Here is a 21,941-nt window from a genome sequence, read left to right as displayed (position 1 = left end):
GAATTTTCTGCACCCATAATCCTGTCGGCATAGTGGGATAGATAGTAGAAGGTGAATTGACAGACACAGCCTTGTGCTGACAAAGTGGAAGGCAGACATATGCTTGCAGAAGGAGACTTCCTCAATGGACCTACATTGAAACTGCCACAGAGGAGCATGGATAGAGACACTTGCAGAGAAGACTGAAATAGACCATCATTAAGGGATTTGGACAGAAAGAAACGGGCAAACCGATCTAGACGGCTACAATGAAATTAACATAGATGAAAGCAGTCACAGGTGGCTAGCGACAGCCGCAGACTGGTGACGGCGGAGATAGAGTTTGTTGCAGACAGGTGCAGGAAGTCAGTGAAGGACACTAACAAATGGGCGCAGACCGGCCCAGTAGATAATGGGCACAGGCAGGCCCAATTGCGAATGGGCAGCCTCAGGTGGTAACGCACATGGACAGTTAGACTCAGGTGAGGCCATCATTATTTCATTAGGCTTTGTCTTTATTTTGCTGCTTTTGTTGTCTTGTTTGCTCTCAGAGAAAGAATGAATAGAAGCTGGTGTACAGTACAAAAAGTGTGACATTGGCTGATGTCCCAAGAACAAATTGAGGATGATATGTTTAGTTGTGGCAGTGTAGCTGAGAGTTAAATAGGTGTGACTTGCTAATTATAAGAGAAATCATACATTAAACTAGTTTCAGCCATCTTTTTTCCCACTTCATATTTCTTCTTGAGGGTTATGGTATTACAGAAAGGAATGATGGGGGTGGGACAGTGCTGGCAGGGTATGAAACCATTGAGAAGGATTGCATTGGAATGTTCTTCTTAAGGTCCTCGGTATGAACCCTTCTCAACTTCACTTAACGTTCTCCTAGTGGTGAGACCGAAAGCTGCTTCTATGGCTTTTTTCAATGCAGAAATTGGCACACACTATAGTGTTTGCATGTGTTTGTCATCAACAGCTTTACCTGTGCATATGTGCACCCTTGCCAATTCCCTTTCTTCCAGGGAATAATGTGCATCACATCTATCTTTTTACATGTTTCCATGTAGCCTTAGTGGCAACACTTTAATATTAAGAAACCTTTCACATTGTATCTGGATCTAACTAGTGATCTTCTTTTGACAGACTAATTTTGTGTGGCCCCTTATGAAGTGTGAAGAGCCCATGATCTAAGAGTAACAGTGTCATCTAAACGCAACTCAATTTTTGGGGGAAGTGGGCCACTGGACTAAAGGTGATGGGTGATCATGTCAAATCCATTCTGATTTTAGGAATTATGATAAAACCCCTGTCAAAAACTTGTAATATATTGTTGTAATTACCCACTCTTATTGACTGCTGATTTCAATCTGAATATATGGGGCGACCTAAAATGTTTTACAATCCACTGAGGCACAGGCAGCTTGAGCACAGTTTTTTCAGTGTTTGGGCATGGAAGCCACTCTTTCATTTTAGTCTGTTTGTGGAGTAGATTTGGTGATTTTGCAGATTCATCCACACTGCAGATTGACTAAGGAGAATCCTGATTACCTATATACTGCTTTTCAGCACAAAACATAACTTTACATGACACAGGAATAAGGCTCTAGTCACATTCCAACTCATGATGGGTTGATCTACGTTCTTTCGAACTTAATTCTTGTTTGATCATATGATCAATTTACGTTCTTTTTATTAGTTCAATGGCTGACTGCTTCAGGTTTCTCACTCTTGCTGTCATTCGTTGACATTCCCTTTGAGGTTTTTTCTACTGTTTTGAATGTTTTCGTTTCATTGACTTCTTTGTTTAGTATCCAGACATCTGCCATGTTCTATTTATTGCTTTTACTTTGTTTTACTTTGTTGAGGAGAAGAAATAGTACTACATGTAGAATAGACTTGCTCACATAAGGAGATGATGAGCCTCATGCAGAGTGTTCCCCCTCGAAATTAAAGAAAATTTGCTTTTTGCGGATGTGGAGAGAAAAAGGCGGTAGCAAGTTGTAAATGACCTCTGCTCAGGTGTGCAGCGCATCTTCAAGTTGAAAGGCACGCTGTGGGGCAGTGTGCAGTCTTCCATGGCTCCTCCTGCCGCTGCTATAAACCTCTTAGATTGTCTTGCATGGTACATATCAACCCTGTTGAGGAAGTAGCTGGCTTTTTATTTTTGCTAGGGTGACAGACGATAACTTCGGACAAGTGAACGCTACATATTGTCCAGCAGGGTTACACCCTACCATTTTTTGTCACCCCACCTCATTTCCACCATACTCCGAACGGCTGATTGAGGACCACCTGTCCCTCATGCAGCAGGAAGTGCAGGCCCTTCTGTCCAAAAGAGCCAGAGAGAGGGTGTTGGCATCAGAAGTAGACTTTGGATGATACCTCTATTACTTTCAGGTGCCAAACAAGGACTGAGCCCTTTGTCCTATTTTAGAACTTCACCCACTCCATGCGAAAGACAAATTCAGGATGTTTACCCTGGCCCAGGTCTTGTCTCTCCTTGACCCTGGAGACAATATATGTTATCGTTGGATATGGAGAGTGCTTATTTCCACATCCTGCAGGTCCACTGGTGCTATCTGGTGTTCAACTGTGCTCCCCTTTGCCTCACCAATGCCCCTCTGGTGTTGACTAAAGTGATGGCGTGGTTTCAGCAGATCTTTGGAGGTCAGGGGTTTTAGCTTTGCCATCTACTTTGACGACTGGCTGCTGAAGGCTGGAGTCGTCTCCTACAAACCTCCGAACGTTGGTTTTTTTTAAGCATGTTTTATTAGTTTCATGTCTAATACAAATCATTACAGTAGAATGAAATCCTGATGAAGCCACATAATTATTAACACTGCAGTAGGTAATGCATGGTACAGAAGTATAGTGTCTAGGCGTCCCTGCAGGCGCAAGAATAGTGAAATCTGTTACAAACCGACATGAATGTCCATATCGGGTAGGGCAATTGTGCAGTTCCGCACTATGCATAGTGTATCTGAAATATTACTATAATGAAAGGAAAAGGAAATTGTAATCTTAATTAAATAACAAACAAACAAAATAAGATAAAACTATCCCTCTGAATAAATCCCCCCGCCACCCTCCTCCCCAAGGTCACGGTCGGCGATGTCGTTGTACATATACTGTCGGAACTACTAGAAGGGCGGGCAACGCCACAAGTTAACAGGGTGAGAATACGTTCAGTTGCATACCGCAGTGTGGATGTGTATTGCATCTCATAGCCATGACACCAACTCCCAGTACTGTACCAACTTGGATGAAACCTATGTCCCTTCTGCTTGTGCTCTTAAACCTTCCAACATTACTTCCCATTCCAGAGAGATTGGTGTCTTTCTAAATCCCTTTGCCTCTTCCCTACGGAGTGAGGGCCCTCTGCTGCAGCCCAGCGCAGGACCTCCTCTCTCCAGGTGTGCACCTCAGGAGGGAGACAGGATATCCATTTTCTAGTTATGTTACGTATTGCTATTATGCATGCCAAATTTATAAAGCGGTATTGCACTTTGTTAGTGGTGATCCGGGCATGCAGTCCTAGAATGCATTCCGCCCCTGTGTTTGTGATAGTAATGTGTGTGGAGGTTTCCAGTAGATGTCGCACCAATTCCCAATAATGTCTTAGTTTAGGGCAATTCCGTACCATGTGTTGGAATCCCGCCCCGCTTAGTAGACATTACGGGCAGTGGTGCTGCGTCTGGGGAAACATCTTGTCTAGTCTAAGAGGAGTGAGGTATGTGCGGTGTAAAATCATCGTCTGTATAAACTTAAATCTAGCATTCCTTGGGATTTTGTTAGAGTGTTCCAGCACTATCGCCCATTCCTTATCTGAGAGGTCCTTCCCTAACTCCTCCTCCCATTGGGTCTTCAATATGTGGAGGGTGAGCCTCATATGCGTACTAATGCCATTATACAACCATTTTACCAAGTGTCTCCCTCTTCCCATGTAATACATCATCTTTATCAAATCATTTGCAAGGGGGTGATATACCCAGCATCAAATCATTGTCAGGGGGGGATATACCCAGGGGGCCCAGGTTTTCTTTACAAATCTGGCCAGCGCCAAGTGTGTGAGAAACATAGAGGTCGGAGCACCAGTGCATTTTACAAATGTATCATGGTCCATAAGTGTCCCGTCGTCAAATAAATCCGCAAGTGTACTCACTCCTACCTCCAGCCAAGGGGATAGGATACGCCTCGTCAGTCTGCCAGTAGCCAGTGGAATCCCCAACAGTGGAATATTTCCGGAATATCCACCACCCTAACAAGTGTATCTCAGCGCCGCTTTCCAGCATCATAGGGCTGTCTGTAGTAGAGGGGGGAGGATTGCAGGGGCACTACTCCCCGTAAGCAGAAGAGCGTTCAATCTGCCTCTTTCTATGTCATCTAATGTGTAATCTATTTCATGCAGGTTACGTCCTGCAGTCCAGTAGGATAACCACTGCAGCTGACAAGCATAATAATATGCACGGAAATCCCGCACTCTCAAACCGCCAGCAGGAGAGCAGTTGGGCAAAGTCCCCCTGAACAGGATTTGCTGCATTGGGGAAGAACGTAGCAGGAGCTGCCACCAAGTCAGCCGACCGACGATCTACCTTGGGTGGCTAGACAAGCCGGTTGTTTCTGTCTCCTCTTGGTTCTCAGAGCAGCTTTTAACCAAATATCTTCAAAGCCCAAAGGTTTGACTTTTGGCTATCTGGGCACCTTTAGCACCACCACCAATGGTTGAGGACTGGGGGGGGGGGAAGGGGGGGGGGCAACACTTTGGGGGGGTTAGGACTCATTTGGTCTGAGTCCAAGTGCGGGTTCCAGTTGGTTGGAGCCTCTATTGTCCCTGAGACTCTGATCAGGAGGCCAGCCAACTAGCGATTGGAGTCACTGGTAGTTGTGGGTTCAGCAGTAGAACAGGGCTCAAACAGCAGGGCAGGCCCCTCAGGGTTCAAGGCAGACTTCAGGCTGCAAAGCAGTCTTTCCAGGTGCCGTAAGATAGTCTTTTCAAGTAAACAGCAGGCCACAGCAGCAGGCAGTCCTCTGAGAGTCCTTCCTCAGGTCCAGGAAATGAACCAAAGAATGGGTCTGAGAGTCCTATTTTTATACCTCGTTCCCCCTTTGAAGTAGAAGTTTCTAGAGAATTTCCTTCTTTTGGCCTAGCTCCAAGCTGGCTACATGAACAATGCAGGGGTTGCCAGTCATTTGTGTGAAGGCTTTGCAGAGCCTACTCTGTTACAAGTGGGGCTGTGCCCAGCTCCCAAGTTTGTGGCCCATCTAGGCACACCTAATCCCTCTAGTGTGTGGCTGACTGGGACATATAAACAAAGTTCAACTTCCAACTACACCCAGTCAAGTGAACCATGAACAGCCTGCAGGCACCTAATAGTTAGGGCAAGAAAATACCAACTTTCTAAATATTGCATTTTCAAAATTGTTAAATTAAGATCTGACTTTAACCTCAAACTGACTTTTAATTACAAATTCTCCAACACAAAATGCTGATCTGTTCCCAATCAAATGTTAGCACTTAATAAATAAGGCAATTCAGTGTTATCCTATAGGAGAGTTATTCCTCGTAGAAGGAAAACTTATTTTAGGAGTTTTTCACTCCCAGGATATGTAAAACTTAAAAGTATGTGTCCAAATTATTATTTACAATGCACCCTACCCCAAGTGCTACCTTGGGGCCTACCTTAAGGGTGACATATATGCAATAAAAGGTGAGTTTTAGACTTGGCAGTTTAAAACTGCATTCAGGTGGCAGTAGCAGACCTGGGACATGGTTTATGGGGCTACGTAAGTGGGAGGCATTATGAGTTGCCCGTTCAAAATCTCAACCTAAGGCAAGGATGCCATTTTCTATATATAGCCTTTTTGTTTCCTAGCATTATCAGAGGAGACACTTCTGCTGACCTCGAGGGGTCCCTGCATGCTGAAACTTTTGCTTAGCAGCTGACTGACATCTCTGTGAGGGGTGTCCAGTGTGTGACCAAGACGGGGGCCGACCATACATTCACACCCTAGAAACATAGGTTAGGGTTAGCATCGCAGGGGTATGCTCGATTGTTATAATCTAATATATGTATGCCTATATAACTTGTCCCAACAAGATGGTGGAACTCTTTGTTTTATTCTGTGTTGACACTCATTATAGCTTTTATCTGTTTGTCTATTAATCATCGCAGCCCGGGGGGCGGAGCTAGCCGGCGTCAATGGTGGACGCATAAGAGCAGAGCTCCGCGGCGGCGCCTTTGATTATTCGGCAAATATCCTCACCCAGCAACGGAATCGAGCCGAAAACGGCTGTGATCGCCGACCCAGCCCCTGCTGCACCTCCGACCGGAGTTTGGGAGCGGTCCGCGCTCGGACACAACACTTTCCCTAGCTTGCGAGGTGGCGCGGGACCAGGCCTGGATCCCCGGCCTCCCCTGGGCGCCCAGACCGAGCTACGTGACCCGACGTGCGGCAACGCGGACCTGTCGACCCGGCCCCTTCCAGCTCCCAGCGAAGTAAGATTTCCTGACCTCCCTCCGTCACAGGGCCACGTAGGGGAGCCCAGACAGACATCCGGTGGGGGCTCCAGGAGACGCGTGGAGCGGGGATACGCCGCCCCAGCAGCGGGAGAGGAGGCACACCTCACGGCGACATTGGAATCCCGGCGGGACACGAACATCCACAGCCCCTCAGTGATTGGGCCACCTCAGCGTTGGGGCCTCCAGGACGACTTGAGGCGAGACGAGAGCCCCCCCCCCGCATGCCCTGTGCCCCTCGGGGAACTCGATCAGCGCCACTGAGCCAGGGGGGCGGACGCCCAGCGGAAGACCAGCACTACCGGCGCCTTGGCAGGGCCTGGCAAGACCGACTGGCCACGTGTGCAGACCCTTGCACCCACCCCAGCGGCAGGCTCGCAGCGGGAGCGGGCCGCAGAGTACACGCGACTGGCACACATCAAGGCCACGAGGCCCCCAGATCGTCGGAGGGCAGCAAAGATGGTGAAAGGGGACAGGACCCAGTCGAAACTGTCGTTCGACCAACGCAGGCAGAAGACACCGGACCCCCCGTCCCCCCAGGCTGCAGGGGCTACTAATGACCCGGGCTCCTCACTCTGCGCGGAGATAAAGGGTATGCTCACGACCATGGAGAAGGGCCTGCAGGAAGGCATGTCGGCCATAGGCACCAAGATCGACGCGCTGGCGTATCGAATGGACCGCATGACGGAGAGAGTGGATAAGCACGCAGAGAGACTCGATATGGCCGAGCGCAGACTGACGGAGGCTGAAGAGGCGCAGACGGAGTGGGACACTGACCGAAAGCAATTTGCCCGCCTCCTCCAAGTGATCCAGGAGAAGTCGGAAGACTTGGAGGCGCGCTCCAGGCGCTCCAACATACGCATAACGGGAGTGGCCGAATCGACCCAAACGGGTAAGATGGAACTCTTCGTCGAAAAACTGCTGAAGTCGCTTTTGGGAGAAGACACGTTTTCCCCGATGTTCATCGTGGAGCGCGCCCACCGAACCCTCGGACCAAGACCTCCGCCGGGCGCAAACCCTAGGCCGCTGATAGCGAAATTGTTGAATTACAGAGACAGGGACGCAGCGCTCCGAGCGGCCCGGGAGAAGGGCTCACTCCAGTATGAGGGTATGAACATATCCTTATACCCAGATTTCACCACTAAAGTGCAGGAGGAACGGCGGCGCTTTCTCCCGTACAAACAACAGTTGCGGGACCTTGGGTTGGACTATGCTATGTTATACCCGGCACGGCTGCGCATTAACAGACAGGGCCACTCGCACTTTTTCACGGACCCCAAGGAACTGCAAATATCCCTGAAGGTGTGGGTAAGGGAGCACAGAGGAAACTCGGAGACCCGCGCACCGGACCAAGCTGGCGCCGAGGACCTGGAGGAACAGGACTGAGTAGGAGAGCATACGCGGGGGCACAACGGCGAACTGCGCCCGAGGGGGCATTCAGGGCGTCTCTCCGCCCGGACACGAGACAGACTCCTGCTTGGCCCTTATCGCGGGTCTGTTTGATCTACTGGACGCCGTCGGATGGGTGAGATCCAGACGATCCGAACTGGTGCCCCTGGGCCAACATTTGCGGTACGATGCTGCCCTGGGCGAGATCCTCCATCCTGGGACTGGACATGGTACAGGTCAGATGCGGTTTGGAGGGAGGGGGGCGGGGGCCTGGACAATGAGCCGGACCCTAAGGTTTGATTTTTTCTTGCTGGACTACTTCCACAAGGCGCTGTTGCGGAAGCAGCTTACATTACTAGTGTGGTGGACCGGGAGGAACGCTGCACAACGAAAGGATAGAGTAGGCTACCTCTGCCCTGGCGCTTCTAGCTGTCACAGCTCGGACAGAGCTTGTACGGGGTGTTATTGAATGGGGTTGTTGTGGGGCGGGGGGGAGGGACGAGGGGATCTCGGTTGCACCAGGTTGGGGTTGGTGGGCTGTGGGAGGTGGGTTGGGACGCTTTTTCTGAGTTTGGGGGAGTTGGGGGGGGGTCCACAATGTGTTCTGCAATGTTATGTATCTTGGAGAGGATTGGAGGTGGTGGCACGCGCCGGAAGGCGCGACAGGTACTGTTGGTAATCGCCAATTGCTGCTTCTTTCCCTATGGCTGACACACTACCCAGCGGTTCGCTGAATAGCACTGCAACCCTTACAGCACTGACATGGAACGTTCGGGGGTTGAATGATTATCGGAAGCTCCGTAAGGTATTGCACTATCTCCAGAGACACCACATAGACCTGGCCTTGCTGCAGGAGACACACCTACCCAATACCAGTAGAATGCATACGCATAGAGGCCTCCAGGGTCACTCCACATATGCTGGCTTCACATCACACGCCAGGGGTGTACTTACGTGGGTAAACCCTAAATCCAAGCTATCCCTCACACTACTGGAAGCGGACCCGGAGGGTCGATTTGTGCTGAGCCGATGCACGGGTAAGGGACATGACCTCCTGGTCATGAATGTGTATGGCCCGAACTACGACACCCCTGACTTTTATACAGCAGTAGCGGGACACTGTGCAGACCGGCCCACAGATAGCATGATCTGGGGGGGGGACTTTAACTTCACCTTTAACCCAGAACTGGATAGGTCGGGGGGTCCCCTTAGACGCCCGGCAGCGGCTGCGCAGAGAATGCAGGCGGAAATGGTGCGACTGGGGCTGGTAGACGTCTGGAGAGAAAGGCACAGCGCGCGGGGGGGTTTCACACACTTCTCTGCGTATCACAACATTCATACCAGGATCGACTACTGGCTGACGACACTCCCCCTGCTGCAGAAGGTGAAAGACTGCAGGGTGCTCCCGCGGACACTATCAGACCACTCCCCCATTCTGTTAGTCCTGAACACTCCACAACAGAGAATACCCCCTTTCACCTGGCGCTTCCCACCATACTCCTTACTGGATGAGTCATTCCGGGCAGAACTGGGGGAGGATATCGATACGTTTTTCTCTAACAATATAGGCACAGTAGATAGCTTTGGGACGGTGTGGGAATCATTCAAGGTTTACGTTCGGGGAGTGGTCATGGCCAAGCACTCCAGTGTCCTAAAAGCCATCAGGAACAGACTGTCTTACCTTGAGGGTCGGATTGCGGAATGCGAGCGCACACAGCTGGCAGACCCGTCTCCGGCGGGGGATGGGATACTGCGGGAACTCCTGACAGAGTTCCACGAGGAGGCAGACAGGGAGGTTAGACACCTGGGAAAATACGCGACGGCTCGCACGTACGGCGAGGGAGACCGACCGGGCGCACTACTGGCCAGAATTATGAAGGGAGCCAGGCGGAGACAGGCAATTTCGGAATTACAGTCAGCGGATGGGGCGACATTAACCGCCGAGGAGGATATCTTGGCGGAATTCAAGGGATTCTATCAGGAGCTGTACACTAGTAAAATCTCTGGAGTAGAGGGGCAAATCGACAATTACCTAGACTACATTAAAATGCCGTTCCTGGAGAATTGGCAGAGGGAGTTCCTGGCGACACCCATACTCCGAGAGGAGATAGCGGACGCCCTGGACAGCATGAGGTCGGAAAGCGCGCCTGGAATCGACGGCCTAACTGTGACCTTTTATAAGGCGTACATAGACAAACTGTTGCCCTATCTTTCCACCCTCTTCGACGAAATCTGCGAATATGGCGCCATGCCCCCTTCTATGAGGGAAGCACTAATAGTGACGATCTTAAAACCAGGCAAGCCACACGATCTCCCGGGATCGTACCGCCCCTTGTCTCTTATTAACGTAGACGCGAAGATCTACGCTAAGGTTCTGGCAACCAGACTGGCGCTGGTAGCTCCGGAACTAGTGGCCCCAGAGCAGGCTGGCTTCATCCCTGCCCGGAACCTTACCTACAACATTAGGACGGTTATGGGAGCTATGCAACATACCAGACACGACACCAAGGCCATTGCAGTCTTCTTGGACATGGAGAAGGCGTTTGACTCCGTGGAATGGCCTTTCATGCGTAAAGTCCTCAAAAAGCTGGGTCTGGGAGACCTTTTCCTCCAGCTGCTGGGCGCACTCTATCACCGGCCGACCGCGAGAGTTCGATTGGGCGATATAGTCTCTGAGGCCTTCACTGTGAGTAGGGGCACGAGACAGGGCTGCCCCCTCTCGCCACTACTGTATGCACTGGTGGCGGAGCCACTGGCCTGCGCGATGCGGGAATACCACTCATACGAGGCAATCAGCTACCCAACCTACAAAATTGGCATTTCCACATACGCGGACGACACACTGTTGTACATTAGAGATCCAGTGAACAACCTCTCATCGGTCTTGAGGGAGGTGGTACGGTTTGGGGCCCTCTCGGGGCTGAAGGTCAACTGGTCGAAGTCCGTGGCATTCCCCCTGACCCCTGTAACTGAACCCTTTGAGATGGAATACCCACTACAGTGGTCCGTAGACCCGGTCAGATATCTGGGCATTCGGATACACACAGACCCTGAAGTCGTGCTGAGGGAGAACTATGGAGTTGAATATAGCAAACTGGCAGATGATGTTGAGCTCTGGATCAAGCTCCCACTTTCATTGATGGGCCGCATCGCCTTGATGAAAATGGTAGTCCTCCCGAGATTCCTGTTCCTCTTTAACAACCTCCCGATCGTCCTCTCTAAAGCTTTCTTTACGACCTTAAACAAACTCCTCGTCAGACTCGCCTGGGCCGGAAAGCAGCCTAGAGTCCGCTGGACGGTATTGCAGCTCCCATATGAGCAGGGCGGGTTGGCAGCCCCGGACTTTGAACGTTACTATAGAGTCGCGCAGGCCTCCCATCTCCATACCTGGATACATGGCAACCCGGACATACCGCATGTGATTCTAGAACGACTATTTGCTGCCCCTACCCCGATCCCGGCGACTATCTGTAGCCCTGGCGACCGTAGAGTGGGAGTATTGGACTCTATCCGCTCAACCAACCACGCTTGGCATACCATAGTCCAGAGACAAGATAAAGTGTTGTTGTACGCCCCTAGTATGCCGACACACTGGGCGCTTTGGCTTCCTACACTGACGGAACCGGGTGTACGCAGAGCGCTTGGTGATCTGGGTGTACGCACGCTGGGAGATCTATTCGAAAATGGCACGGTGAAGACGTGGGAACAGCTTGCGCGGGGGCGCGATACCCCCTCCTTGCTACACCGCTTCCAATTCCACAGGGTCCGCAGCGCCCTCCTGGACCACTTAGGCCCTGACATGGAGGAACCCCCTGAGATCCCGGAACTAGAACACATTATACACGCTGAATCTCCGAGGAAACTTGTTTCAAAACTCTATAGCATGGGACATGCACACACGGCACAGCGGTACACGAGGGCGCGACTGGCCTGGCAGACCGATCTAGAAATACACATAGATGACGGAACGTGGACGTATTGCTGCGCGGCCTCCAGGCGAATTTCGCTGAATGGGAGACACCGCCTGGTGCACTTTAAATTTTTGCAACGGGTGTACTATACGCCAGAAAGGCTGCACCGATACCGCCTCCGCGACTCCCCCCGCTGCGAGAGATGTCCAGCCCCGGTGGCGGACTTTATACACGTTGCTTGGCTGTGCCCGGGAGTTCGGAGATTCTGGACCGGAATATTTGCAGAAATGAGCAGAGTAGTGGACCTGACTTTGGACGTAGACCCCGCCCTTGCCCTTCTGGGCGATGTGCGGAAGGTCCCGGCGCCGGTGCGTAAAATGGTCAGCATGGGCATGCTACTAGCAAAACGGGTGGTCGCGTCCTGCTGGATGCGAGGCCCGCTCCCGACCCTGAAGCGTTGGGCCAGCGACATGCTGTACTGTAACACGCAGGCGGAGGTGTATAGCGAACTCCTCCCCCCCCGAAGTCGCCCCAAGAACTTCTGGGAACTTTACCGGGCCTATCTCACTTCCAGGGTGGACGAGGATGACACAGCATCAGGGGAGGACGAGGGACTGGGGGACGCAGCGAACTATGACCCGCCATGACTCCAGCAGCGGCTCCCTTCCATAGCCAGCGTCATCAAGCCCAGTAGGCTTTCCACCTCTCCCAGCCCCGCGCGAGCGCCCGCGCATTCGGAGGGACGTGCTATGCACCACACGTAATGTTGCTCCATTGGACCATACGTAACTTGCAGGGAACACACAGACTGGGGACCAGTTAAGGGGGTGGGTAGTTGGGGTTGGGGGGACGAGTTGGGGAGAAAAAAGTAAAATTTATGATATGTTACACTTTACACAGTGCACGTTATATTATTGATGAAGTCACCACTCTGGAGCCGCAGCCGAATGGCTAGTACATTGGACTGTCCCTCTGTTAGCACTAATTTTTTGTGATCTCTGCTTGATGTACACCTACCTCATTGACACGACGATCGGGCCTGCCGCTGGCCCGTGAAGGGATGTAGGCTGACGGCTCTGTATGCATTGTAATGTGCTGTTTTTCTGATAAATAAATAAAAAAAAAAAAAAAAAAAAAAAATCATTGCAGCCCATATATTCTAAAAAAGAATCACTCTGGTTCAAGTAATATTGAAAACGACCCTTCGTGTATTCTTTGTATGTTTCTCTTAGCAAAAGGAAGCACAAATGACTGAGCGATAGTTTGAAGTCTGCCACCAAGGTTCCTGAGGGAACTGAGTGGTCATGTTCAGTGATTGCCAGACTTGTTTTCTTCCTGTTCAGGTTTAGGGGGGCTAACATTGGCACTGCGAGCTTGCTGGCCCAAGGGACAACATATCCTATGGGGTACATGCAATCAGTCTGGCACCATCCTAAGTTTGTTGTCCGCAAATGCACAGTTCTTACTGATTGGTGGAAACTGCACAACAAACTAAGTGGGCAAAATACCCATCTCGATGGACCTGCTGTAATGAACAACAAAAAGTCCATTCTTTGTAATTTAAATGATGTAATATTTATTTTAGTATTGATAAAGAGAGCCCCACTAGGAGCGGACTGCGTCCTGCTCAGCCCATTCAGCAACTGATCACATCCAACCCACATTCTAACATTCCACATTCTCTCACGTCATACATCCTGGCTGAGCAGTAAACTACATCTTCTCCCTTCTTTACAAAGAGAAGAGAGAACTTGGAACAATAAGTTAAAAGCAAAATTTTCTTCGAGAAACATCTTGAAGGGAAGGAATGAAAAACACATTTTAAAACATGTAAAAGAGTGGAACCAACCCTTCTTCCCCCTTGTAGAGAGAACAGATGCGAATAAGATGCAAGTGTTGCAAGGTAAAAGAAAGAGTGATGTAAAGATAAACGAGTGGAAAAAAGATGAGATTTGAGCAACAATGGTGACGCAAAGACATGAATAATGAAGAATAGACATAGTAATCACCACCAGAGCACACTGGTTGGCCAGACCAGCGTGGAGGTGGCGAGAAAATGAAAAGTGAATGCAGGAGAAAATGGAAAGAAAAGATGTAGGAAGGTGTGTGAGATACACCGGGGTGGATTCTTGAAAAAGTGAATCCACAAAACAGTTATAATCACAAACATGAAACAATGTAAGGTGAAATACAAACTGTAATAAATCCCATGCAAAGGGAGTGTGAAAAGGGTACTGCGAGGTACTGAGAAAATGCAACTTTAAAGTTGTGTTTAGTAAATAAGTACTGAAACGTGACGTGCAAGGTGTGCATGAATGGCACACGGCAAAATGTATTGCCTGAAACTGAAAATGGATGTGGAGTATGACCACATGAAACAAAGAAAATTTCCCTCAAATAGAGTGGAATGTGTGGAAGGTAACCACACTTGTATGAAACAAAAATGTGGAAATGTAACATGGGCACAGTGCCACGTAAAATGATGTGAAAAACAAAGAAGCACATACACTAAACTTATAATGTAATGTACTGTAACAGTGCAGTTTGAAATACCACACATGTAAACGTAGAAAATGAAATAACTGGTGATACGAGGAAGCTACTCAGTAAAAATGCAATATGTAGTATCAGTTGACACTAAAAACCAGTTAAAGCAAGTACATTAAATTTCTATTAAGGTTATGAAAAGAAAAAATGCCATATGGTAATTATGTGAGCCTTGCGGTAACTTCATGCGAAGCTGGAATCAATAAAATCGACTTCAATTATAATTACACAAGGAAAACTTGAAACATGCATTACAACAGGGAATAATGCTGTGAATAATGCGGTGGTGAAAAGTAACCGCTAGGTGGCAGTGTTGTAAAACATTAAGTACAGTAGTTGGAGAATCAGAAGATCGAAGTGATATGAAAAGTTTCCAAATGAGACGGCTTGTCTTAAAAACAATGAGGAGAAGAAGCAGGTTTAAAAATTGAAGCAATGAAACAGTACCTGCGAGGGATCCACGAAGACAAACATATGTGAGTAGAATTGTAGGTAACCAGGCAAGCCAGGGGTCGTTGATAAGCTTGGCTGGAGAAGTAGTGAGAGTGTGCCCATCGCTGTAATATTAATGCTGAAATGCGATGAGCATTTATAAAACAAAGCGTGCCTATCGCTGTTGTAAAAGCTAATATGCAATAGACAAATTTATAATAAAGCGTGCCTACCGCTGTTGAAAAATGCTGAAATGCAATAGGCAAATTAATAACAATGCGTGCCTATCGCTGTATTGAGGAAGTTGAGATGACGTAGAGATGAAAGATGACCGGACATGAAACGATGAAAAATGCCTAACTAAAATGGCCGCACGTCGACGTGAGAAATGCTGAGTGGCTCTTGGTGTCAGCGTGCTCCAAAGAATTCCGGAGGTGGTAGAAGGCTGACTCACGTCATAGAGGAGGATGATGGTGACACAGTGGCACAAGAAACGGGTGAGGTGGCGTGCGCTGAGTGCATGCGCTCCGTGTGAAGCTCGAGCGCATTTTGAATTTGGCAAAGCGGTTAAACTGCCAGGTCGTGGGCAAGTATAGAAAGCATGTGAAAAAAATGAATAAAAATGAAATAAAATGACACCGCTATGTGCCGGACCACGAAGGGTGCAACAGTACGGAAAATAAAGCACTCTGGTAAATGTTGGAAAAAAGATGGGCTCACCTGCCGTGGGGTCATACAGGGGCTGCACCCTACCTTTAAGACCGATACTAGACTTGTGCACTGTAGGTTGTCAGCAATGTAGAAAGTGTACTGAGGCTGCCGGCAATTCAAGAAATGAAGTCTTGAATATTTTGAAGAGCAAGCAAGGCGGCTGACACGCGATGCGGCAGACATCTGTAGAGCAGGGCGATCTGTGTCACGGAACACGGATGAAGGCAGGTGCTAGCATGAAGGCAGTTCACAATGGTCCGTGAATTGAGGAATCTGCCAATGGTAAATGGCCCAATTGAAGTTTAGGGCGACCGGTGATAGGTCACTGGTGGGGCTCGTAGTGCTTGGAAAGTTGAGCTGCTGCTTCTGAATGATTGTAAGTTGACGCGCAGGTCCTTTCCGAATCGTCGCCAATGTAATGAACAACAAAAATTCCATTCTTTGTAATGTAAATTATGTAATATTTATTTTAGTACTGATAAAGAGAGCCCCACCAGGAGCGGTCTGCTTCCTGCTCAGCCCCATTCAGCAACTGATCACATCCAACCCACATTCTAACATTCCACATTCTCTCACGTCATACATCCTGGCTGAGCAGTACACTACACCTGCTTGTCCAGAGAGTAGTGCTTCTTGAGCTTTTGGAGTGAAGCCCATGTAGCAGCTTGACAAATATCCTGAACAGCCACTCCATGTACCAACCTAGTTCTAGCAGCCTTGGCTCTGGTAGAATAAGCCTGGAAACCTTCCTTGGGCTGCTTCTTGGCCAATGCATGGTAGGTAATAATGCAGAGATCAAGGCCTCTGTCATCTCATATGCTGACGACACCCAATTAATCCTCTTCCTGATGGACAAGACTACCACCTCCAGAACCAACTCCACTGACTACATGACCATGGTAGCAGACTGGACAAGAACTAACTTCCTGAAGCTCAGTTCTGATAAGATAGAACTCCACCTGGCGGCCGTCAGAGCTAGGCCCAATACCCACCAACCATGCTGGAAACCTGGTAATTATCCCAGATGAGAAACTCACCATGATTGCAGATGTCAATGGAGCGAGCACCTCATGCTTCAACATCCCACTTATGTTACGTAAGATCTTCAAATGGCTGCCATGAAACACCAGAAGGACCATCACCAAAGCACTCATCACAAGCAGGCTTGACTATGACAACGCACACTACGTTGGAATCTCCAAGCAACTCATACTAAGACTCCAAATCATCCAGAACGCCGCTACGAGACTCATACTGGACTTTCCACCTCGCACTGGCACCCAATTAGGATAGTGAAGAAGAACTTGAAGGCTTGGTGCATTAGAAGAGTATGGTGAGCATTCGGATCTTAAGTTTGGCTGACTAATAGAAAGGCAGGTATGTGCGTATGATAAACATTTGATGAAAGGGCAGAGCACAGTGATGCAGGCAAGGCCTGAAGAGGACTGCAGGCATTCACAAGTAGAGCAGTAGTGGAAAGATGACTTGCCGTACGCAGAATTGAGAGGATGGTGACGTGCACAGTGGGATGCAACAGGAAGAAAAGTCCCATTGAGCACAAATAAGGCTGGAAGGGATAGGCTGGCTGGCACCTGGAGAAAGGTAAGGGGATCACTGGCACCTGTGGGAAGAAGACTGTATGCACCTCTGTGGTCTTGGATCATGATCGAGACTAGTACAAAAGCTGGAAGGCATGCATGCAAGGTATGGGGCATGCGTAGAAGTTAAATGCTACTGGATATGTGTGCAGTGATGAAGGCATACTTGAGTGTGTCCGATTGAATGAAGGGCATGGTGGGGCAAGAATGATAGCTGCTGCGTTAAGAAGGAACAAGAGGAGGGCAGGTTTGCACAACTGAGAAAGATAGAATGTATGTTTGAGTATGGTGGCTACATGCAGGGGTTCAGAAGAGCCTGTACCAGTGGAAAATGCAGGCACGCATTTGAAAAGGGAGAGTTTTAATTAGATTTAGGAGGCGGGACAGGAACGATGGAGAGAGAAATGATCAAGTTGACAAACAAGCAAAAGGGGAGAGAAACAAGATGATATGCATATGCAAAGGCGTGTGGGTGGAACCAGATGACAGGGATGTACAGTAGCTCAATAAAGAAAGTAGCATGAATGATGAGTTATCATGCTCTTATTTGATGTAGTGGGCATTATGAGGTAAAAGGTAGAAGATCGTATAAGAAGGAAGATATTGATGACCGTGAACATGCACAAAGAGGTTGGCTGAATTATGTGAGGAAGAAGACAGTGGGCTAGTGCAAGGGGGAAGAGGAAGACAGAAAGCACATGGCAATGGTGGAAGAAAAAGATGGTGTCCATCCATGCGATGAAGTAGTTTGTTATAAACCTGTGTGCTGACTTTTCTGTGGTCTGCAAAGTGGTGGAACGTAATTCTCCTACAGTGTCGCACCACAGTTGAGCTTATTCTTAATAGGGAATGGTGATTACTGGTGATACTGATTTTGTTGACACCTATTGACTATTGGAGGCCATGGTTGCCCATGTATTAGCTCTTTTTTATTGGTTTCACATAGTCAAGATAATTGACTTTCAGGCTATCATGCTTCCTGTGGTACCCGCACAGAATGGGTTTTTCAAATTAGTTATGCTTATATATTCCAGTACATGAACTGGTAGTCTCTTATTTTGGGTCTTGCCTACCAGGCAGCGCAAGCTGTTTGGTTATGAAAATCCTTTTGTGTTCTTAGCAAGAACGTGCAATGCGCTCACAGCCAGGCCATTGGTTACAGTTGGTTGGCTTTATTTGCCTCTCATTTGCTTGCTTCTTATTTGTTGGCTTCCCTTTTTCTTTGTTTTTGCCCCTACCCTTACCATAACCTCTTTATTGTCTTTTGATTGGCTTCCCCAACTCACATTCATAGATTTTTCATTTTGTTTAAATACTTGTTAATGTTTTTTGCAGCTCTTTCCCTTCTGTGCGTCTATCCCCATGCTCCATATTGCTCTCAATTGTGTGCTTCTCCTCTCATCCAACTTGTGCTTTATCCCTTCCCTCTATATATCACTCTGTCCCTTGTGTGCTGTTTTTCCACGAGGTTTCATTTTTATTTTATTGCTCCACTTAGTCCTCTACCATACGCCCTCACTGCCCAATTTCTCCCCCATTGTCCTTTGTTATGTTTACGATTTTTTGGAAGGCTAGGTAGCAAATTGCTTCTGGCTTCTCCACCTTAATAATAGCGCTCGTGGTCCAGTCCTTTAGTTTTCTTTATATTGGGCTTCTTTCATTCTTTTTCTGCTTAAGTGTTTTTTAAACGATTCAGAAAAGGGGGGGGGGATGGTGATGGACAGAGTATCTGAATTAAGCAGAACACTCCTACCCAGTCAACAGATCAGGGCTTGATCCATCACCGTTTTTTAGCTCACTCGGCTTGCTTGAATCCTGATGTAATGCCAGAAACCGGTCCCCGGAAGCTTGTTTCCTTTCCAGTAAAAGAATTGGCTTGGTAGTTTGGTCTGCCCTGTTCCCATGATGCACTGGGCCAGGGACAGACTAATTTGAATGTAGCCAGGTTCTGAGCTGGGATGGTGCAGTGAGCTAAAAAACGGTGATGGATCAAGCCCTGATCTGTTGACTGGGTATGAGTGTTCTGCTTAATTCAGATACTCTGTCCATCACCACCCCCTTTTCTGAATAAGTGTTTTTTAAAGCATACTACAGCTTCTAAGACAGGAATTGCAGGCTGCACTGGTTTTCATCCGGTGGCCATCTTGTAATGGTATTGTGCCTATTGTATCCCAGTTTTACCACTCAGATGGCAAACCCCTTCTAACTATTGTGGTCATCTCGGAACTTTAAAGTAATACATTATTACATTATGTGCAATACCCTCTGCTTTGTTTAGTTTTCTTATTGCAAGAACATGCCAGTCATGTTTTCTTTTCTACATCTATCTTTTTATTTTATCTTGCATATATTGTTGAGTTTGTGTGTGTTTTATTGTGGGTGTGTAACTGGGTGATTGCAAGATGAGTTAGGGGATAGATGAATGGTTGAATAAGTGTGAAGACTAGTGATTAAGTGCATGTATAGTGAATATGCCGGCCATTGAGTAAAAAGATCCTTTCATTTTATTTGCCTGAACTACTGACGTTACCAAAGCTTTTTTATTAATAAAATATGTACTACACTCCGTTATTCAGACACAAAATAGACTACCTGTCTTCTAGAACCTGTTGAAAGGCATCCTCAGTGCCCCAAAATTGGAATAAAAAATTTGCATGGTTCTCACTTATTGTTTTTGTCTTTTAGGGTTCAAAGGAGTAAATCTGTAAACCAAGACGAAATCCAACAAAGCACAAAGAGTCAAGCTTTTTTAAGCTTGCCAGAGACAAACATCATAAATGTAATCAAGGTAAAGATTGTAGTGCATGCTTTTGGGAACAAGTAGACACTTGGTTTTTGTGCTAGGTTTTTTCTTAAGTTCAAATAGGCCATAGGAATGAACATTTTCAAATCCTCGATTTGCTTGCTAGATGTTCCATTCATTGTACAAAATGCACTTGATTACATAATTACCTAGACATTCAAGAACTAGAGTTAAGACTGAAATTTTTCTTTAAGGTTAGAAAGTTGTTTCATATTAATTTACGGTTTTGAGTCGTGGAACAAAGTAGATACAAAGATAAGTGTACAGTTAAAAGCTGATGTATATATAAAATAGGATAAGATTTAACAGAGAGCTGTGTACAGTATATTTTAACATTCATATTTTCACATGCCCACAAGGAACAAAGTGCCCAGCTGTTTCCCCAAATTAAGCTGTAAAGTTTCCAATATCACAGACATTTGCATAGAATTCCCATCTTTGGGTCCACACTTTATTATGCCAGATACCTCTCGCTGAGGTTTGCTGCTATGTAGTGGTATGTACTCAACTTAGAGTCTGCAGTCATGTTGCTTTGAGTAACCTGTACATGTCTGACACAGTACAGGAAGGAATCAATTTTGGCTTCCCCCTCCTATATCCTACAGTGTCTTGCAATAGAGGGCTACAGTGTCCTGTGGATGGTGGGGGTCCAACTAATTTCTTTTTATTTTGCCTGCAATCCCTGAATACTTTCAGCTTATTCCCCCTTCTTGCCTGATGTGCATTCTCAAAGAATGTGGCCTGCTGTCTACGCCATCTCATAAAGGGCTCCTGTTGTCCATGGCCTTGGCATCAATTGTTTATACAGAGACCATGAAGTTTTTGATTGGAGGAGCCCCTAAAAGTTAAACTATACAAGAGCGCGACTAAATAGTTCTGGTGATAAATACATCCTAATTGGATCAGTACTTTGTTCAAAGATCCTTTTTATTCCAAGTTGACACTACACACTAACAGAGAGACTTGCCTTTTCGGAGCAGCAGTCTACTATTGGCTGCTCACCTTCCACATCTGGGTAGAAGCTTGGACCTAATAATTCTGCTGAAAGTGCTGCTGGTTCGAGAAATGGAGAAATTCCTGCATACTCTTGGTAGAAGTTGTAATCCTGCATTCTGTAGAGGAAAACCTTGAAGAAATTCATCATCCAAGAACATTGTGGACCTTTTTGGGTCTGTCTTCGTAAGTCAGGAGATCACTCTGTTGCTGCACAGTGCGAAGAATCACTAACAACTCTCTACATTGCAGAGAAGAAGAATTGTGCATCAATTCTCTCCCCCTCCCCCAACTACACCCACATTTCCATCTCCGTAACCGGGGCCAGTTCAGGAGGTAGTTAGATGAGACATAATTGAATCAGATGCTGCAAAACTTTAAATCAGCTTAGCGGTTACGGATATTACAGCATTTAAAACTCCTGCCTTTAAATTGCGTCTGCTAAAGGAGTCTGTCTGCCTGAATGTATGGGCACCACCCAGTATGGAAAATATCCAACTGCATCCAGCAATTTTAAAAAAGTACTGTTTTATTCTAACATCAGTTGAAGCTTGGGGATTCCAGTGGATGGGTGCTGGGATTTATTTAGCTTCCCAACATTGTGAACTGGTCCTTCTGAGGCACCACACATAGGCCGTTGGTCCTTTCAACCCCATAATTGATGTCTGATCAGTATCGCCATCTCTGGGTAGGCTCTCTGGCCACTTTGGGTGGATGAGATTGGTTTGAGTCTGAATGATTTCAGTGCAAAAACCTTTGGAGTGGTATGTGATGCCAAAGTCAAGTGAATTACTATAGAAAGAAATCTTTCAATTCTAGACATTAGAATCGCATCCCACAAGACACGAGGACACTGCATGAAATTGGATCGTTATCCGAACGGAGGGCATAAGGGCCGGGTGATATGTGAGTGACTTGTGTTGGGGGGAAATAGGATATGAACCACACACCCCTCCAGTTATGCGGTAAATATAAAAGTAAGTTCCTATTGGCAGACCAACAGGTGTGGAATCAAACTGGTCATTCTACCAGATCTCTGGAAATAAAAATAATATTGGTT

General features: G+C 47.5%; 1 protein-coding gene across 3 annotated transcripts in view; it reads left to right on the top strand.

The window, feature by feature from the left end:
* Positions 1–21,941, top strand: part of SLF2 (SMC5/6 complex localization factor 2) — a 404,246-nt gene that overhangs the window by 240,976 nt on the left and 141,329 nt on the right. For all 3 annotated transcript variants that reach the window (XM_086922683.1, XM_086922686.1, XM_086922685.1), the window contains one exon: positions 19,771–19,873. In XM_086922683.1, the coding sequence (XP_086778809.1) occupies positions 19,771–19,873 (103 nt within the window). The remainder of the gene's footprint in view (positions 1–19,770; positions 19,874–21,941) is intronic.

This window comes from Lissotriton vulgaris, chromosome 5 (assembly GCF_964263255.1).
Source record: "Lissotriton vulgaris chromosome 5, aLisVul1.2, whole genome shotgun sequence".
Classification (NCBI taxonomy): domain Eukaryota; kingdom Metazoa; phylum Chordata; class Amphibia; order Caudata; family Salamandridae; genus Lissotriton; species Lissotriton vulgaris.
This window is presented reverse-complemented; position numbering and strand designations above follow the sequence as displayed.